The following is a 20996-nucleotide window of genomic DNA, read 5'->3' on the forward strand; positions in this document are numbered from 1 at the left end:
AAAAAGACAGTGTTATAATTTTTTTTAATAATACTTTTTGCAAACCGTGCCAATGTTCTTCATTTTTCTAATAAATAAAAACTGCTCCATTATATGGGAGTATGGTGAATGATTAAAAAATTGTATTTATTTAAAGTGGAGAAACATTTAGAGAGTTTGTTGTGTAATGGTTTAAAAAAGTGAATAGCTAAAAGCCTTAAAGTAGATTTTGAGAGTTAAATTTAGGAAAGTTATGATGAGGCAATTGTGAATGCTTGAAGTAGTTAACTTTATTAATAAAAAATAGTATTTATTTAAAGTAGAGAAACATTTAGAGAGTTTGTAATTTAATAGCTTTATTTTAAGTGACTAGCTAAATCAATAAAAGTAGATTTTTAGAATTAAATTTTTTAAAAAAAATAAAGAGCTCATTGTGAATGCTCTTAGAGCACTAGAAGCAGCTTCCCTTAAACTTTTCCTAAATTTAGACAACTAAACCACTTTTTGTTTCCCTATTTAAATGTAGTCCACAATAGATTCCCTTATCCTTTCCCTATATCATTTAAAAATTCTATAATAAAATGTTAAGAGAAAGAGAGAAGAAAGAGAAATCATTTAAAAATTGTTTCAAAGTAATTAAATATTAGAGGAATGAGAGAGGAAATTAAATAATTTTTTTTTATATTAAAATAATGCTAAGGAACCATTTTTGTTTCTCTAGATGTAGAGTACAACTTTTAGTTCCCTTAATATTTTATTAGTTTAGGGAACAACAAGGAAATCTGATTCAAGTGGTTTATTTATTTATTTATTTTTTTTTTATGAGTTTTTCCTATATGTAAGGAAGGGAATGAGATTTAGGAAAGCTGCTGCTAATGCTTTTATATTATAAGATAAAATATCGGTAGTGAAATAGGAAAGCACGTGAAGGCAAACAGAGATGGTAGGCCACCATCGTTGTGCTTATTTTAATGCCATTTCTGGTCAAGTCATCTCATGGTAAGCTTTACAACAGTGGTAGATCCCACAACCTCCTAGTGCCGGTCACACTTGGTCTTTAGTTAAAAGGCAATGAGAAATGTTACACTTCTCAAAAATTCTCTCATGCAAATTTACTCCCTAAATGATGTGTCACAATCTTATGTAATTTATTATTTTGAGAAATGTATCACCATCTCATAGAATTGTGACACATTATTTGATGAGCAAATTTGAGACATAAATTTTAGGAAGTGTAACATTTTTTAAAGGGGCTAAATCGATCTTAGTACTACTTGAACTGGGTTTGCTCGCACTACAAAAAACTTTGTTTTAATTTAGTCACTTACAGTTAGCCAACCGTATGGGGGTCATACAAGTAGCTAACTGTTAGCTACGTGCAGTTAGCCACGTGGGTTACGCGTAGTGAATTCGGTTGTTGCTAAATGTACATTTAAAGGCGTGTCCTTTTATATAAGTGACTATTTAGCCATGTGCCACTCACACGTGGCTAAATGTATTTTATTTTTGAAAAAAAAAAAAATTAGACTCCTTTAGCCACGTGAAACTAACACACGTTGCTAGCACCACATTTTTTTTTAAAAAAAATTCTGTTCTTCTTCCTTTCTTTTTTTTTTTTTTTTTTTTACCAGTGCCCTCACTAGAAACTTTTTTTGCAATTTTTTTTTCTCACTCGCTGGAAATTTCTGCAAGGCCGGCGAAATCACTACAAAACTTCCCCATGAAATTCGATCCAAAAAATCCCCCAAAAATCCTCCGTTGACCACATTACCAAAAAATACCAACAAAACACCAAAAAATCACCAACAAAATACCAAAAAATCACCAAAAATCACCTTCATTCTCCCATGAAATCTAATATAGGAAATCCCCCAAAAATCCTCCGTCGACCCGAATTACCAAAAAATCACCAACAAAACACCAAAAAATACCAACAATCACCAAAACTCAACAACAAAAACTAAAAATCACAAACTTTCAGATTAGAGAACTCAAAGAAACAGAAGGAAAAAAAAAGAGAAGAAGGAAGAAAAAAGAAGAAAAAAAGAGAAGAAGGAAAGGCGTTTGTGCAAGGGAAAAGGGGAAGAAAGAAGAAAAAAGAAGAGGAAAATGAAAAGAAAAGTCAACGGGGGAGTGGGGAGATGAAAAAGAGAGAGGAGAAAATGAAAAGATAAAGGGGCGGGGAAATGGAAAAAAAATGGGGGAAATGAAAAGTTAAAGGGGGAGGGGGGAAATTAGAAATAGATTTGAGGGAATTATTTAGCCACGTAGCTAAAATTTCAAACCTAAAAAAAATTCAGAAAAAATTTCAATTTTTGAAAAAAATATGAATATTTTAGCCACATGTCTTATTATACACGTGGCTAATTGGCAATGTGGCAATAAGCCACGTTGCAAATTGGCAACGTGGCCAATAAAGCATGTGACTAAAATTTAAAATCTTAAAAAAAAAAAATTGAAAAAATTTCAATTCCTGAAAAAATTATAAAAAATATGAATATTTTAGCCACGTGTAATTTGTACACATATTGAAGTACTCGTGGCCACTTGGCCACGTGTATTGAAGTACACGCGGCAAACAGTCAGCCGCGTGTACTAAATACACGTGGCTAATTGCTTCATTTTTTTTAAAAAAAAAAAGAAAGAAAGAAAGAAGAAGAACAGAAGAATTAGACACTTTTAGCTACGTGGAACTAATACACGTTGCTAACAGCATAATTTTTTTTTATTTTTTTATTTTTTTTTCGCCAGTGCCCTCTCCAGAAACTTTTTTTGCAATTTTTTTTTTTAATTTCCCTCGCCGGAAATTTCTGCAAGGCCCGAAATCACTACAAAACTTCCCATGAAATCCGATCCAGAAAATCCCCAAAAATTAATCCTCCGTCAACCACATTACCAAAAAATACCAACAAAACACCAAAAAATCTCCAACAAAATACCAACAGTCACCAAAAATACCAACAATCACAAAAAATCAACAACAAAAACCAAAAATCAAAAACTTTCAGATCAGAGAACTCAAAGAAACAGAAGGAAAAAAAAAAAAAAAAAAAAAAAAAAACCTCAAAAAACACCGGAAAAACACCCCCTTGGCTTCACCGGCGTGGGGCCATGACCCTCCGGACTCCGGCACTGTTGTCGACCACGACTCTCTCTTAGAATCGCTCCAGTTCTCTCAGTCTCCCTTTCCATCTCCCTGTCTGTGTGAAGAAAAAGGAAAAAAAAAAAAAAAAAAAAACAGAGAAGAAGGAAAGTCGTCTGTGCAAGGGAAAAAGGGGAAGAAGGAAGAAAAAAGAAGAAAAAAATTGAAGAAGGAAAAGGCCAAGCGTTTGTGCAAGGGAAAAAGAGGAAGAAGGAAGAAAAAAGAAGAAAAAAAGAGAAGAAGGAAAAGGCCAGGCGTGTAAAAAATAGAGAGGAGGAAATGAAAAGATAAAGGGGGGAAATGGAAAAAAGAAAAGGGGGGAAATTAAAAGTTAAAGGGGAGGAGGGAAATTAGAAACAGTTGGCCAAGTGTAAAAAATACACGTGGCCACTTGGACATGTGTGAAATACACGCGGCCACTTGGACATGTGTGAAATACACGCGGCCACTTGGACATGTGTGAAATACACGCGGACGCTTGTTTTCCATATACAACCTGCCACGTTGTCACTAAGACACGTGGCTAGTTTGCCGCGTAGCTACAATAACTGCTACTGTAGACACGCGGCGAATTGCAGCATTTTTTGTAGTGCCTCTAGTGGACCAAAGGGGGGGGGGGGGGGAGGGGGAAATCATCACCCGCATACATTTTGTTTCTGATTGATGGTACAATGGCTATTAAATATCTACTGATCATCTTGGGGGTTGATGTTAATTGATATGGTTCATTTTGCATCTCTATTATTTCTTTGGCTTAATTCTAATATTACCAACCCTAAGGGGTTGGCTCAAGTGGTAAGGCCTTGTGGTAATCCCACGAAGTTTTAATGTTTGAATTTTTTTTGGGTGCAAATAATTTTTTGGGGCTAGCCCGCCAGTGAAGCTGGAGTGTTACCCAATCTGTGTGGAGATGATGCTTTACACGAGTCCAAGGTTTATTTGACAGGGGTGGGTACTCAAAGTGGCACTGCCTTGGAGGGATTCCTCCTCAAAAAAAAAAAAATATAAGTAAATAATATTACCAAAAACCTTAGGATGGCTAAACAATGTAGGTTGTATTGCTCTTCGAAACAGTATAGCATCAATTTTTATTTTTTTTAAAACTGTGTTGTGTTTTTTTTTTTTTTTTTAATAAGTAATTGTATTCAAGGGGAGATTCGAACTAGTGACCTCCACTTCATGAGGTGTGATTCTCAGCCGATTGAGCTATTCCTTGGGGTCATTATATATATATATATATATATATTTTGGGAATGAGTACTGTTGTTTGATGAAAATATATAATGTTAGTTTTACTTACATGAAGATTTTTATTGAACTGAAATGTATTATTGACATACTTTAGTGTAAAAAAAGAAGAAGACGGAGATAGGAGCAGTTGTATTGTGTATTTGTTGGCACTTTACTTGCTTTTGATTTTTGATGTTACATAATAAGCTTTAGTCATCGAGTATAATGAGTTTTTCATTGCTATTTTTAATTGTAGATTCTGGTCATTTTCTGTGGGCCTAGTATGCTAAATGTTAATGGTGTCCGCAACATTTTAGGCCAGATTGTCAACAGAGATACTTTAAGTGGGTTGATAGTATACTACGTAGTAGTGCAAAACCATATGACAAACCAAGCTTTAAAAGCAGTGGATGTTTTCCCATTTAAAGTTGAAATATTTCAGGTTAGTTAGCCCTTTTCCTTTTTATGTGCCTAGTTTCCTCTATAGATACTATCTAGTGTCTCATTCTACTTATGCTTTGACCATGGTTTGGTTGCAGAAAATTTAGGTTTTTAATGGGTTACATGCATCAATATTGTTGTCTGCAAACACTTAAAATCTGGTGCATTCTTTATCACTACATGAGGCGACATGAAATAAACATTTAATGTGGAAGAACACATATCCATGTCGAAAGTCGGATCCTTGAATAAATCACATGACCATTGTGCTTTTAACTTTGTGGACAGATACTTTGTCCATGATAAATTCTTCTATTCTTTGAAGTAACAGTAGACTTCCTAAATTACTTTGGGGCACCTTTTTTGGAAAAATTGGTTGTTCGATCATCTGATATTGTACTATCATGGATATGCCTCATTTAGAGGCATAAACAGATCTATCATTTTTTCTTTAAAATATTTTAAACTTAAGAATCTGCATTTTGTGGCTTTTCATGCATGTTAGATAATAAAGTTACTTGTCTACATCCTTCTGCCATCCTTTAGAGGCATAAACAAACCAATCATTTTTCTTTAAATTTTTTAAACGTAAGAATCTGCATTTTGTGGCTTTTCATGCATGTTAGATAATAAAGTTACTTGTCTACATTTATGTCATCCTTCTGCCATCATGAAGTTCCTTTAAAGTTAGCAGAATTGGTGTGTGTGCATATGTGTGCGCGTGAAGTTCACTTATCTTAAACTTGTTTAGTAGTCTAGCTTTAAATTTAAAGCGGGCATATTACCATGCATTTCTCCTAGAGGTGTAAGTTGATGGAAAATGGTGAATTTAATTATTTATCTTTCTGTTTTTTATCAGATCACTGACTTGCTTGTTAACATTACAAAGCATGTATTAAAGCCAAAGCATCGCGTACCGACTGACCAAGAGAAAAAGAGGCTCTTAAAAAAGTATAATATAGAAGAAAAGCAGGTCAGTTGTTTTATTTTATTAATTTTTTGAGCTATGAAAGAAATATCTCAGGAAACATATCTTGCCTCATTTCTTTGGTAAATGTTCAAATCTAGTGTTAGTTTATGATTTTTTTTTTTTTTCACTGTGTCTCTAATGAAAAATTATTTTCTACAAAGAATGTGCTAATAGTTGTATATACGGGTATCCGACATGCTTATCTTGACACTGATCTTTAGAATAGTCATCCCAATGCTCTTCAAGACAACTCAACTCAACTAAACCTTGAATCCCAAGTCGCAATTATATGGGGTCAGCACTTCTTGAAACAAGTGCATGAACTTTCTTGATTGATTACATCAGTTACCAACTCTTATTTCCCCCATAAATTGATTGTATGACTCAGTGTGCTTAGAAAGTTTCTGGTTCTTGGGTGGAGAAGTGGGGAAAAATAAGAGAAAGTACTGTGGCCATCGTAGTTGTATATTCGTTTTAACGGTGGATTTGTCAAGAGATGTTTGGGAACGATGAGATGATATATTGTGGAATATGATAAGCACGAACAACAGTTTAGCGTATGATGAATCTGAGCTGCAATTCACATTTCTCAGGCCGGGTTCATGGCACAAAAAGTACATAGTAGTGGTAAATAGATGTAGTAACTGGTAACAATTGAACATGTAAGTTACTGGTGTTATATGATCAGTCTAAAGGTAGTATGTAGCTAAATAGTTGCATATTTTGCATTAAGGTTCCACACTTGTTCATTAAGGAAGAACGTTGTTTACGATATCCATTCTCTTCTATTTTGCAGTATGAGACATTTTCTAAATGCTTCTTCCCTTTCAGATTAAGATATACCTTTTTGTTGATTCTCCGTGTGACCATGTAAAGAGTTCTCTCCTTTGTGTCATTTCTTGCTATACTTTGTTGGAAACTTGATTCAAATTTCATATTTCCCTCTACCAAAACGGCCTAAAAGCCTTATTGGGGCTGTTGCTATCGTAAGCTACCTTTTTGTTGAAACCATAGTTTTGAAGAGTAGCCTGTAGTGGCTGCCACAACTGGCCGGTACATAGTGGTGTGGGCTAGGCCGAGTGCACTACAGGACATTAGTGCCTAAGAGGGGGGTATTGCTATCTTAACTTACACCTTATATCAGCTACCATAAGGGAAGCAAACTTGAAGAACAAAAATTCACTCCAATCCCCAATTCATAGAAAGTTTTGCCTCTTGGAAGCAGGAAATCGACAAGTTGATTCAAGTTCATTCTTTGGGCTATAAAAGTTTGAATACTAGCTTTCACTTATCAAAAAATAGTTTGAATACTTTCATCTGTGAGGAACTGAGAGATGCTTGTTTTGCACTAAGTTTGTGTATTGGTTTGAGGATTTACAATCAATGGATTCGTAAAACAATTCTTTGTTGCAAGAACCCTCGCACAGCTAGAAGATGATGTACCTCCATGTGAGGCTCAAATGGAAAATTGGAAGACAAACTTGCAAATTATGGCTGCGAAGGAGCGGCAATACTTGCAACAATGTGCCAATTACAAGGTATTTTATCCTTTGTTCTCTGTATAGTCACTATCTAGGTGACATTGGGTTTCATAAATATTTTAAAAAATGTGAATATCGTAATGGTTATCGTGCATTTACACAATATGTAGAGTTTCAAGTGAAGCCTACATGGATTGTATAATATAAACAGAAACGCAACAAGTCAAAAACTAATTAAATAACATAAAGGACACCATTATCCCCTTTAGTGATTAGTTTTAATGATTTCTTTGTACTGTTTTCTTCTTCTTCTTAGTTGCCGTTCTTGTATGCTACCTGTGTACTTGATCATATTTTGCGCTTTTAATGAAATTTCTCTTACTTATCAAAAACAAATTATGACTGTGAATTTAATTTCAATTTTCTTTTCTTCTGGTGAAACTGAATATAATTTCGTGGCAAGGGAGTAGTTAAACTAGCTAACACCATTGTGACAGGTCCATTTGTTGTTGGATTGAAACTCTGCTTTGGTCTCCATATGATTGTTTGGTTGATATCGTAAAACTAAATCTGTTGCAGAAAAGAAGGTGGTTGGTTCTTCTGGATTCAGCCTCTAATTGGGATAAATTTGCATAATATGAGACTTGTTCTCTCCTTCCTTCTCTTTTTTCTCTCCATCTGTCTCTGTTTCGTTTATTTGGGAAAGGTCTTGCCAGTCCTATATTTTAGTGACTCACTTCTAAATTTTCATAATATGATGAAAAGCTGGGAACTTTGTCGATTATCACTTCTATCTATTCATCTTTCTACTTGAATAGACTTGCGGTTGGGTGTAGTGAGCATAGCTACATAAGAAATTAGAGTAAAAAGTGAGTCACTAAAACACTGAGTTCCTTTTTAAGCTTATCCAGCCCTCTACTGCCATGGGCCCCTTATCCTCTTCTATGTTGATGATTCTGAAATTGCCTAGGACTGTATTTAATACTTAGGTATGATTTGTTCATATGGAGAGCCTATTGGTCTAGCTTGTTTTGCAGACACTGGGGATGCAAAAATGGGCTGCCATTGCGTTTCTCAGGCCTTCCTTTAAGAGCAATGTTTTGTTTATGACGTGCTTATTAAAAAAACAAAAAAAGAAAGGAAGTAGCTTCTGTGATATGCTGGTTACAAATTCATCAGTCCCCAGAATGGAGTCTGTGTTAGAACTGTGTGTGTTTGAGTGCTTGTATTCTGATTCTAACATTTATCACTATACGTACATAAGATGTTGACATCCTTTGTATGTTCTTTCGGAAATGGTGTCGGTTCTCTTAGTTAGTACTTGGTTCAAATGAAGTATGTTGGGTCAGTGCAGAACTGTCAAGGAAGAAGGTTATGCCCGTGAAGTACTCTACTGAAATATATCCATGTGGAGGTGTTCGGTATATTCTTAATAGCTTTGATTTGAAGTTTGGTTTTGAAACTACAGTGGAATGTGAATGCTAGGGTTTGGTGCCTCTATGTGAGCTCTTGGGGATGTGATGCAAATAAGCGAATTTGGATCAAAGGCTTAAGATGAACTTTTTCATCCAGTAATTTGTTTCTTTTTAAAGAAGATTTGTTTGCATATTTAGAGGATGCTATTATCTGGTCTAATCCACATTTTTCTTATTCAAAGTTATTCTGTGTGTGACTCGTACAAAACTTTTTGGGACAGGCAGTACTCAATCGAGTGGGCTACAGCCCAGAAATTAGCCATGGGATGTTGGTTGAAATGGCTAAGCACAGGAAGGATTTAGAGAAGAAAACAAAGCCCATACTTGACACCTTGAGGAGCTACCAAGATTTGCCACCGGTAAGTCTCTTATTCTGTTATTCAGTAACAAAGAACCATAGTCATGTGTTGGGTTTCTTTTGCAAATTGTTAATTTTATTTTTTTTCTCACTACAAAAAAATTGGGTTTTAGTCACTTACAGTTAGCCACATATATGGGGGTCATACACATGGCTAACTGTTAGCCACATGCAGTTAGCTACGTGGGTTACGCTTAGTGAATCCGGTTGTTGTTAAATGTACATTTAGAGACGTGGCATTTTATAAATGTGGCTATTTAGCCACATGACGTTTAGCCACATGCCACCCCAAGTGGCTAAATGCAATTTTATTTTTTAAAAAAAATGGGCACTTCTAACCACGTGTAATTAAAGCCACGTAGCTAAAATATTTTATTCTTTAAAAAGAAAAAGAGAAAGAAAAAAAAAAAAACAGAACAGAATATGTTCTGTTCTGTTTTTTTTTTCCTCCCAATACCGTATATATACGATATTTCCGGCATACATCCAGGCCGAGACTGGCAATCACCTAGTCGCTAGATTCGAACCTATCAAACCAAAAATACAAAAACCCTAAATGGGAAAAACCTAATCACGTACATTAGATTCAATAAACCAAAACAACAAAAATCCAGTCGCCGGAAATCAAACCAAAAAAGAAAAACCAATTGGTCGGCCATCAAACCTAAACAACAAAAACCCAGTCGCCCAATCGACCACTCGCCGGAAATCATCAAATCAAAACAACAAAAACCCAAAATCAAATTCAAAATCCGGCCGGTCCTCCGATCCCTGCATCACTGAAACATCAAAGGATAAGAGAGAGAGATCAGCACACGAGAGAGAGAGAGAGTGAGAGAGATAGAGAGAGAGTGAGAGTACTACTTGTGGTTGACGGAGATCCGTGGCCGACGAGCGTGAGTCGGTCGGATCTCCTCAATCTCTGAGAGTCGGTTGATCTCGATCTCTACCTCTCGGGCCGTGACCCTCCGGACTCCAGCCTCGTCGTCGACCACGACTCTATGCACTTGAATCGCTCCAGTTCTTTCTCTCCAGCTCTCTCGGTCTCCCTCTTCCATCTCCCTCTTTGTGTGAAAAAAAAAAAAAAAAAAAAAAAAAAAAAAGTAGAAGAAGGAACGGCCTGCATGGGAAAAAGGGAAAGAAGGAACGGCCTGCATGGGAAAAAGGGAAAGAAGGAAGAAAATGAAAAGAATAGTTAAAAAAGGGGGCATGGGAACTGATAAAAAAAAGGGGGGAAATAAAATAAAATAATTAAAAAAAAAAAGTAAAAACAAGAGAGATAAAGAGGAGGGAAATTAGAAATGGGTTAGAAGGAAGTTTCAGCAATTAATGATAATTAGCCACGTTGTTGGTGTGCCACGTGGCCAATAAATAAGTAGCTAAAATTTTAAATCTTAAAATAAATTAAAATAATTTTAATATATTAGTCATGTGGCTTATGTGCCACGTGGTCAATAAACCACATGGCTAAAATTTTAAATATAAATATATATAAAAAAAGATGGTTAAAATAATTTTAATAAATTAGCCATGTGGTTTATGTGCCATATAGCCAATTGGCAACGTGGGCAATAAACCACATGGCTAAAATTTTAAATATAAATATAAATATTAAAAAAAATGTGAAAATAATTTTAATAAATTAGTCGTGTGGTTTATGTGCCACGTGACCAATTGGCAACGTGGGCAATAAACCACCACTACAAAAAAAATTACAAATTGCCACGTGCATTTTGACACGTGTATAGTGTTGTACACGTGTCAAACAGTTTGATACGTGCATTTTGACACGCGTGTCAAATGTGCAAGTCACTAACTGCACAGTTTGACACGTGTATTAAAATACACGTGTCAAACGGTTTGACACGTGTATGAAAATACACGTGCCAAATCGATTTTTTTAAAAAAATTCAAATTCAAATTGAAATTTTCATTTAAATAAATTTTTTATTTAATTATTTAATTGTATTTTTAAATTAATTTAAAAATACAATTAAATAATTAAATAAAAAATTTAATTAAATAAAAACTTCAATTTAGAATTTTTTTTTTCAATTTAATTCTGTTATTGTTTATTTAAATTTATTTGGGTTAATTAATAAAAAATTTAATTAAATAAAAACTTCAATTTAGAATTTTTTTTCCAATTTAATTCTGTTATTGTTTATTTAAATTTATTTGGGTTAATTAATAAAAAATTTAATTAAATAAAAACTTCAATTTAGAATTTTTTTTCCAATTTAATTCTGTTATTGTTTATTTAAATTTATTGTTATTGTTTTTTTTTTTTTTTTGAAGGGATTGTTATTGTTTATTTCGAGTCTTAGTCGAGCATTGCCTGGGGAAAATGAGCAAGGGATACAGAGAGCGGCAGAGAGAGATAGGGAGAGAGCGAGAGAGAGAGAGAGAGAGACATAGAGATACAGAGAGGGAAAGAGAGAGAGAGAGAGAGAAAAAGATAGAGAGGAAGAGAGAGATAGAGAGAGAAAGGTAGAAAGAAAGAGAGACCGAGAACCGAGCAGAGAGAGGTGGAGAGAGGGCGTCTCACCGTCGGGAAGGGCGGATGCGCGGTGGCCGGAAGCTGTCCGGTGCGGCTATGACGGAGAGCGAGAGAGAGAGAGAGAGAGAGAGAGAGAGAGAGAGAGAGAGAGAGGGAGAGAGAGAGAGAGAGAGAGACCGAGAACCGAGCAGAGAGAGGTGGAGAGAGGGCGTCTCACCGGCGGGAAGGGCTGATGTGCGGTGGCCGGAAGCTAGCCGGTGCGGCTGTGACGGAGAGTGAGAGAGAGAGAGAGAGAGAGAGAGAGAGAGAGAGGGAGAGAGAGAGAGAATCCAGATCGGAAATGGGTAGCTACCCATTTCCGATATATATATATATATATATATATATATATATATATATATATATATATATATATATATATATATATATATAATCTATTATTATATTATTATATTATTTGAATTTTAAAAATTATATATATATATATACACACATATATAAGCCAGCATTTCTCCCGCGCAACTGTCCCAATCCAGGACGTGTATTTAAATACACGTCCCCAATTGTTAAAATTCTATTTAATTAAAAAAATTATATTTGAAAAAAATAACAGTTTGACACGCGTATTTAATACGCATGTCTAATTGTTGAAATTCTATTTAATTAAAAAAAATTATATTTGGAAAAAAATAACAGTTTGACACGTGTATTTAATACACGTGTCCAATTGGACACGCGTATTAAATACGCGCGTCCAATTGGACACGCGTATTAAATACGCGTGTCCAATTGTTGAAATTCTATTTAATTAAAAAAAATTATATTTGGAAAAAAAATAACAATTTGACACGTGTATTTAATACACGTGTCCAATTGTTGAAATTCTATTTAATTAAAAAAATATATATTTGGAAAAAAAATAACAGTTTGACACGTGTATTAAATACACGTGTCAATTTGTGACGGTTGTACAATTAGACACGTGTCTCCAAAGACACGTGTCAAATTGGACGCGTGTCTACAGTAACGGGTACTGTAGACACGCGTCAAAATGCTTGTATTTTTGTAGTGCACGTTGCTAAAATTTCAAACCTAAAAGTAATTTGAAAAAAAATTCAATTCCTGAAAAATTTTAGCCATGTGGGTTATTAGCCACATGGCTAATTAGCGACTCGGTAAAAATTCAAGTGGCTAATTACCTACACAAATCATTTAACCGTGGTATATTATCCAAATGGCTAAAATCAATGAAGAATAATATATTATTCTTCATTCAGGATAAAGCTTTGGCTGCTCTGGCAATTGAGGACAAAAAAAGGCATTATGCTGCTGCAGAGAAGTATCTTGAAGATGTACTGCATTCAGCTCTTGCCACTTCGGAGTGATTCACCTTGGGATAGCTTAAATTTTCATGTAGTTGTTGCTTTGTTTCTGGACAATGGTTGACTACATATTGTTGATATGAGGATTTCTGCTGAGGATGTTACCTTATTGCCTATTGGTTTTACCTGCTTGTCTTTGCTCTCTAACAATGAAATATTCCTTATTATAGAAGTAGTGAAAGAGTAAAAACTGATGGAGACTGTTGTATCGATTGAAACAAATTGTTGATATGCTCGTGAAATTTTGGAACCATTCTTGGCTTAGTAGCTTCCTACCATATTGTCCAAGTCCGTCAATTATATACTAGCCTTTCAGCTATGGTATATAGCTTGTGTTTTATTATTAATCTTTTTGGCCTGTACATATACCTCCAAGTAATCTTTGAAATTTCTGAATGCTTCCTGTAGAAGGAAAGAATGCATGTAAGTGTAACAGTGTTCTTGTCCTTTAATTCCTCCTTTTCGGATGTTGGACTGAGCATGTATAATAGAATCTATTCTTCACACCCATTTTATCGTATCATACATTTTCATACCATACACACACAGACTTACTTGGCATAAGTTGAATGGCCACTTGAAAAAAATATAACTTTCTAATTTCATTCGGCTCATGCCACGTTGCAGGTGTGTAGTGTGATAAAATGGGTATGAAGTGTAAAGAAATGGTTATATAAGTGGATCATTCTCATTCTTGATCTAAAAGGGAGAAGAAGGTAATAATCTTAAAAGTGAAAATTGGGTGAACTCCTTAACAACAGACCTAATACAAACTAAAACAGTGTGAAAATAATTACAAAATGTAAGAAATAGGTCAAACAAGTGACCCGGTCTTCACAAGGAGTCGCAAAAGGTGATTACAGAAGCAAAAATGGACACAGATTAAGACAAACATATCTGAGAACCCTTGAGACTAACAATAACCATTGAAAAGAGGTTGAAGTCGGATAAGACTGTTGTAGTTCGATGTAGGGACTGTAAAAAAGAGAAGAAACAACAAAAATTCGGTTACAAAAATATCCAAGGTAAGATCAAATTGCCAAAGAATAGAAAGATAGCAACCCACAAAACAAACAAGCAGCAAAATACAAAAAGAGCCTCTAAACACAAGAAAAATAAAATTATATGGAAAATAAATAAAAAAAGCAGTAAAAAAAGCCCACTGAACAGCAGCTTGATCAGAGAATAGGGTGGATGAAGACCGGCGGAGGACCTACTAACATCAGAGAATAGGGTGGATGAAGACCGGCGGAGGACCTACTAACAGTAGCCCAAAGGACATGCGACGAAAGTGCTCATAGTTGAAAATTAAAATTATGCTCGATCAAGCGCATTTGCTGCCTTCTACCATTTTGGTTGACAATTTTTTATTTTATTTTATCATGCATGTACATTATGGTCTTGGAAATTGTATACGAAAACTCTGATTGCCAAAGCGAGAATTTGTTCAATTGAAATCCCCTACATTAATTCTCTCAATCTCAACCGTTCATTACCAGAATATTGAGTCATGTCAACAAGAACGTACTATCATCGTTGTGTTAATAATATAGGTTCGTTGTTATATATACTTTGAGTTTAAAATGATCATTATTGCATTTCAATTGGCTAAAAAAATGTTGGGTCAAATCTGAACCTTGATTTCTTTAACAGCAGATGTGCGGTGGTTTTTACTGCTACACATAAGCTGAATCCTGCACAAGTTTCCTTTGTTAGAGTATATTTGATTATCCTGTATTATGAGATTTGATTATAATCAAATTTGATAGTAACAATTCGATTATCATATTTATTTATCTCAATTCTTCTATGAATAAGAGTTTCTTGTATTGTAATATTGTCAATTGAATAAGAACAAAATGTAGTCTTTAGAGCTTTAATCTGTACTTAAGTTATAGATCGAATTACGTAAAAAAAAATTTATGCCTATTTTTAGTAAATCACATGTAGATTGATTGATGGTAAAACTTTCCAAATTTCAACAATGCAAAGCGGTCATCTTCATGACACACTGGCTGCACAAAAGAAAAAGAGGTATAAAATATTAGAGCAATAATAATGAGCTTTTTAAATTTGATTTTTCTCTAAATTTTTAACCAAAACACAAAAACTACCATTTAACAAATTCTTTATCAAAAATAAAATTTAACATCTATCAAAATCTTTATTTAAATCTAAAGAGCCAAAAAGTGAATGTTTAATTTTTTTAATATTATTTTTTGCATCGAATGTTTTAAAAGGTTTGGCTTGACTTGAATTTAATGCATTGAATGTTTTTAAAGTACTCATAATGGACTCTTCAGTCTTCATATTTAATTTCTCTATACATTTTTAACAATAACCGTACCACAAAATGTCCAAATAATAGACTTTTTAGCAAATATTAAACTTAACATTTGTCAAATTTTCTCTTTAGATTTAAAGAGCCATAAAAACAATGTTATAATTTTTTTTAATAATACTTTTTGCAAACTATGCCAATGTTCTCACTTTTTCTAATAAATAAAAAATGCTCCATTATATGGGAGTTATGGGGAATGATTAAAAAATAGTATTTATTTCAAGTAGATAAACATTTAGAGAGTTTGTTGTTTGATGGTTTAAAAAAGTGACTAGCTAAAACCCTTAAAATAGATTTTGAGAGTTAAATTTAGAGAAATTATGAAGAGGCCATTGTGAATACTCTAAGTAGTTTACTTTATCAATAAAAAATAGTACTTATTTAAAGTAAAGAAACATTTAAAGAGTTTATTATTTAATATCTTTATTTTAAGTGACTAGCTAAATCAACAAAAGTCGATTTTTAGAGTTAATTTTTTTTTAAAAAAATAAAATTAAAGAGCTTATTGTGAATGCTATTAGAGCACTAGCAATAGCTTCTCTTAAACTTTTCCTTATTTTAGAGAACTAAAACATTTTTTGTTTTCCTATTTAAATGTACTCCACAATAACTTCTCTTAATCCTTATCATTTCCCTTTACCATTTAAATATTCTATAATTAAATGTTAAAAGAAATAGAAAAAAAAAAGAAAGAAGAGAAATCATTTAAAAATTGTTTCAAATAAATACTAGATGAATGAGAGAGGAAATATAAAGTTTTTTATATTACAATAATGATAAGGGAACCATTTTTGTTTCTCTAGGGTACAACTTTTGGTTCCCTTGGTGTTTCTTTAGTTTAGAGAACAATAAGGGAATCTGATTCAAGTGTTTTTTTTATGAGTTTTCCTCAAATGTAGAGAAGAAAATGAAATTTAAGAAAGTTGCTGCTTGTGCTATTGTACTATAAGATAAAACATCGACGATGAAATAAGAAAGCACAATAAGAAGGCAAACAGAGATGGTGGGTCACGCTGGGTCACCATCATTGTGCTTATTTCAATGCCATTTTTGATCAAGTCATCTCATGGTAAACTTTACAAAAGCGGTAGATCCGACCACCTCCAAGTGTCGGTCACACTTGGTCTTTAGTTAAAAGGCAATGAGAAATGCTAAACTTTTTAAAAATTCTTATGTAATTTATTATTTTGAGAATATGTCACTATTTTATAGGATTGTGACACATCATTTGGAGAGCAAATTTGAAATAAATTTTTTAAGAGGTGTAACATTTTTCGAAGGAAATTGCAAATGAGCCAAATCTTAGTACTACTTGAACCAGGTTTTCTCGAGCTCGACCCCGAGTAGGAATACTGGCCGTTGAAAGTGAAGCCAAATATCACGACGGATCGACCACTGGCGACCATCACTGAGATAGCAAGCATTGTGACTGCAATGGCTAAATTCTCTGAGAGTTACTTGGACACTGAAGAATCTATTCTCTATGAGTCTAAAGATTTTATTTCGAGCATAAATGAACTTCTTTCTTTATCTATCAAATCTAATGTTTGAATTTCTTTGGGAGTAAACAATTTTTTTTGATGCCACACCCGTCAGCGAAATCCAAGTCTTACTCGATCTGAGTGGAAGGAACTCTTTGAACGGATTCAAAATTTGTCCAACATGAGTGAATACAAGAACGTACGAACTGACATTGCCATGTAATAATGATTGATTTGAATTATTTTCAAAAACTTTTGATGTGATATATATATATATATACACATTTATTTATTTTGAATTATTTATTAATAAGAAAATGCTTTACTTCCTAATTTTTTCCTTTTTCAAAAGTGGTACTCAAATGATATGTCACTATCTTATGAAATAGTGATACATTTTGCAAAATAAGAGATCTCATTCATGATTGACACATCATGTGACACTCCGATTTTATATTGGAAAAAGATGAATAGCTTATATAGAGTGAATAGTTTATAAAAATACTCATAGGTGCTATATCCTATAATACCTAGTTAATTACTATGTAAAATTGGGCCGTTAAGCCTGGGACCTTCTTCTTCTCTAGTAGATCCTCCTCCAAGTGAGTGGCGTGTAATCACCGTTCTAACATGTACTTTTTGCTTATAATATGAAATAAAAGTGAAAATAATTTGAAGTGCTTTGAGGTATTAATTAATACTTTTAGTTTTTTTTTTTTCTCTCTAAAAATCAATCACCTACCGGTAGGTAAACGAGTTCAATAATTTTTGAAGTATAAAAAGGTACGTGTAACTTTTTTTTTTTTTTTTTTTTGAACGTGATAGCATGAGCTACCATATATTACTGAAAGCCCCAAGGGCAAGTACAAGGATAGAGGTACAAGACCCCCCTAAACCTTAAGTCAGAAACCAAGCCTGACTTGAAGCAGGTGCCTAAATACAATAGAAATATTACAAGGACACTAATTGGAGCCACTCTTTACAAATAAGCCCAAAACTAAACAAGAAAAGAGGGCTAATCTAGTCTCAAACAAATAATCCCATGAAACATTTAAGCATTACAAGTAGGCACACTCATTTCAAAAAAAAAAAAAGTAGGCACACTGTGAAAAACAGTAGACACAAAGGAATATACAAAGCAGAAGAATCAACAACCACCAGTTCCGGCAAGTCGACACCGGAGCCGGCACGTGCAAAGCACGCGCCTACTCCGGGGACCTTCCTTGACTCAAATACACTCCAGCAGCCCAGATCATCACCAACTGAAACCGGAGAAGTGGTTCGTGACCCTCACGCGCAGGAACAAGGAGAAAGCTTCCTGAAGCGTGCTGACCATGCACCAAGCAAGGGAGAACCGCAAGGCCACGACGTGTAACAATCGGACCGAAGGAGGCTGGCGACTACCACAAGGAGGTGCGTGTTGCATGAATCCGAGCCAAAACGCATAGATCTAGCACCAAGGAAAAACAAACAGATTAAGCACCGCCAGAAACGCCTCGCCGGAAACACACCATGAGCTCCAAAACCACAAAACCAGTAGCTTGAAACTCTTTCTGCTGGAAAAGAAAACCAAGAGACAACAAAGAAATAAACAAACAAGCTCCATAGCTAGAAGCTAGGAGAAAAGCAGCCTCCATCGGATCAGACCGGGAGGAACAAAAATCTCCCCAACCTTAAGGGTTGGGAGTAACAACTACACTCCCTGGAAAAACAAACGAAGGAGAGAACAAAAGATAACCACCCTAGCCCTATCAAGGCTAGGGGTAAACTAAAACACCAGGAGGGGAGGCAAATGCCTCTCCCCCGGTGACTAGATATTACCGAGGGGCTCTCTCTAAGAAGGCTCTCGAGACTTTCTCTCTCTTAATTGACGTTTCACTAAAGCCCCTTTTCACAGGTACGTGTAACTAATTACTTTACAATTACCCCATGTTAGAGCATCCTCATTGGCCTCTCCACTTTAAACATTTCACCAAATTTTGAAGAAAAGTCTCAAAAAGCACAATACATTGAACTCTTTATAATTTCTTTAAACTAATTTTTGTCAGAATCTCTTACCAAATTTAACCCTCACTTTCCTCGCGCTATTCAGTATAATATTATATCCTTCTCACTTCCCGCCTTCCTCACTTTTCCTCCGCGCCTTCCGTCTTCCGCGTCATCTCTCTGTGGCCCAATTTCTTCATCACTGATTCACTGTCACGACGAGTTCTTCACGGTAATTTCCCTCTCTCACTCTGTCTCTCCTCAAAGCTGAGTTCTTCATGGTTCTACTCTCTCTCTCTCTCTCTCCCACTGTCTCTCCTTCTCTCTCGCTCTCTCTGCTATACAGCACCTAGAGAGAGAGAGTCCATAGACGTCTGGGTGACTATCTCTCCCTCTCCCTCTCCCTCTCTTGCACTTGAAGACGTGGGTGACTCTCTCTCTCTCTCCCTCTCTTGCACTTGAAGACGTCTAGGTGACGATTTCTTGTTGCCCATCTCAATTTTTTTACAAAGATTTGGTTTTTTTCATATTGGTATTGATTTTAGCTCCAAAGATCTAATTTTTTTCATCTAGGTATGATGATTGTCTGCAACTTGGAACTTAATACTTGTTGTATTGCCATAGATGTGAATAAATGATGAACTACTGCATTGAGTTTTTTCATCCATGATTTGGGTTTATGTTGTTGTTCTAGTTTTAGCTTAAATTTGCTCACTTTATCAATTTAAGGTTGAATAATTAAGACTCTTACTTATCAAAAAAAAGATATCTGTAAGTTTTGATTGAGAACCATTTTAAGGTGTAACCCACAATAGAAAGGGAATCTCCAAATTATTATGCAACATGCCAACTTGTATGAATATGTGATACTATGGGAGTATGGGGGTACCATATAACAGGGAGTTCGGCATTCATCAGAATGTATGAATATGTGTTAATAATTGCACAAGGAAGGAATGCTAAACATTTTATTTTATTATTTTTGAATTCCGCCGTTTCCATTGTTCTTTTCCTTATCCAAAGGTTTTTAAGGAGAAATGATTCTCTCATCTTCTAATGGCTACATTTAAACATTGCATCTGTGGAATATTTGTCAATTAAGTATCTATGCTGGTTGAAATGTAATTCTAGTCATCACAATGGAAGTATACCTTTTAAGAACAAATGATGACAAAACACTTTGCATCTGATTTGAAGAAATTGGGTAAGAATTTTTTATTGGAATGTCAATGAAATTCTAGTACTTTTGTGTGGCCACAATGTCTCAAAGGAATAATTAATGCTTAAATGTAAATGCTGTAAAGTAACTTTCTTTTTATTCAATGGCTTACATGCATAAAGATATTTTGATACTCCAGGATTTTTATGAGCTTTGGTAGTAATAGGTTCTATAGGATGTTTGTCACCTTTTAGAAAAGTTTGAAACCTTTGTCTCATAATGGTCACTCAATTATGACAATGCATGAATATATTCTGATATAGAAGGGGCTGGGTGGCTCCATTGTGGGTTGCTTTTAGCATTTTGCATGATGTAAGATTACAACAGAACTAGCTGAGCATTATGGAATGTAGATATTAATTAACTGAAAGATGACTTTTTCCTTTGGAAGTCAAGTGTAACAGTTGTAGTAAAATGGGTGAAAAGTTTTCTTAGGCTTGTTTAGAAGAGAACATTTAGGAATATCAGCATGTGGTTTCAGTGGGTGTTACATTATGAAGAGCTAATTGTAATTAATTCGTGCAAGTCTACTTTGTTTTCTTGTTGACAGAGGATTGGGTTGGGGTGCTTGAATTTGGAAATGATGCAGATGAAGTTAGAATTAGCTAAAGTCACATGCTCTAATTGATTTATCAGTAAGTTAATTTATATTGTTTTTCATAGATGCAAGTATTTTTTAGATGTAATCGAGAAATAAATTTTTCGTCTTAACATAATTTTTTTTCTCCTTTTCTTTTTGTGTGTTTTATGTTGTATCATTGAACATTAACAATTTAACATGTTGTGCTGTTGTTGAGTGTTGAGGTAGATATAGAGCTTGGCCTTTTGGGTGCAAGTCTGCTAGGTTCCTTGACTGCCTAGGCCTTATTTTAAGCCATTAGGATGTGCAGGCTAGGTGAAGGTATTGACTTAAGAATGGTTTGGTAACAATTTGATTGCATTGCGGCCTGCCAATTATCTTATACTGATAACCCAAAAAAAATAAAAATAAAAAATAAAATCTCTGGTTCA

The 20996-nt window shown here is 34.5% G+C and overlaps 1 protein-coding gene across 2 annotated transcripts in view; it reads left to right on the top strand.

The window, feature by feature from the left end:
- Positions 1 to 13083, top strand: part of LOC133874012 (AUGMIN subunit 1) — a 34163-nt gene extending 21080 nt beyond the window's left edge. The window contains exons 4-6 of one of the 2 annotated variants that reach the window (XM_062311837.1): positions 7177 to 7300; positions 8940 to 9077; positions 11375 to 11509. In XM_062311837.1, the coding sequence (XP_062167821.1) occupies positions 7177 to 7300; positions 8940 to 9077; positions 11375 to 11494 (382 nt within the window). In that variant the 3' untranslated portion in view covers positions 11495 to 11509. Of the gene's footprint in view, positions 1 to 7176; positions 7301 to 8939; positions 9078 to 11374; positions 11510 to 12853 lie in introns of those variants that run through there. The other variant, XM_062311840.1, reaches the window with a different exon arrangement.
- Positions 13084 to 20996: the final 7913 nt, after the last annotated feature.

Source organism: Alnus glutinosa, chromosome 7, assembly GCF_958979055.1.
Source record: "Alnus glutinosa chromosome 7, dhAlnGlut1.1, whole genome shotgun sequence".
Taxonomy (NCBI): Eukaryota; Viridiplantae; Streptophyta; class Magnoliopsida; order Fagales; family Betulaceae; genus Alnus; species Alnus glutinosa.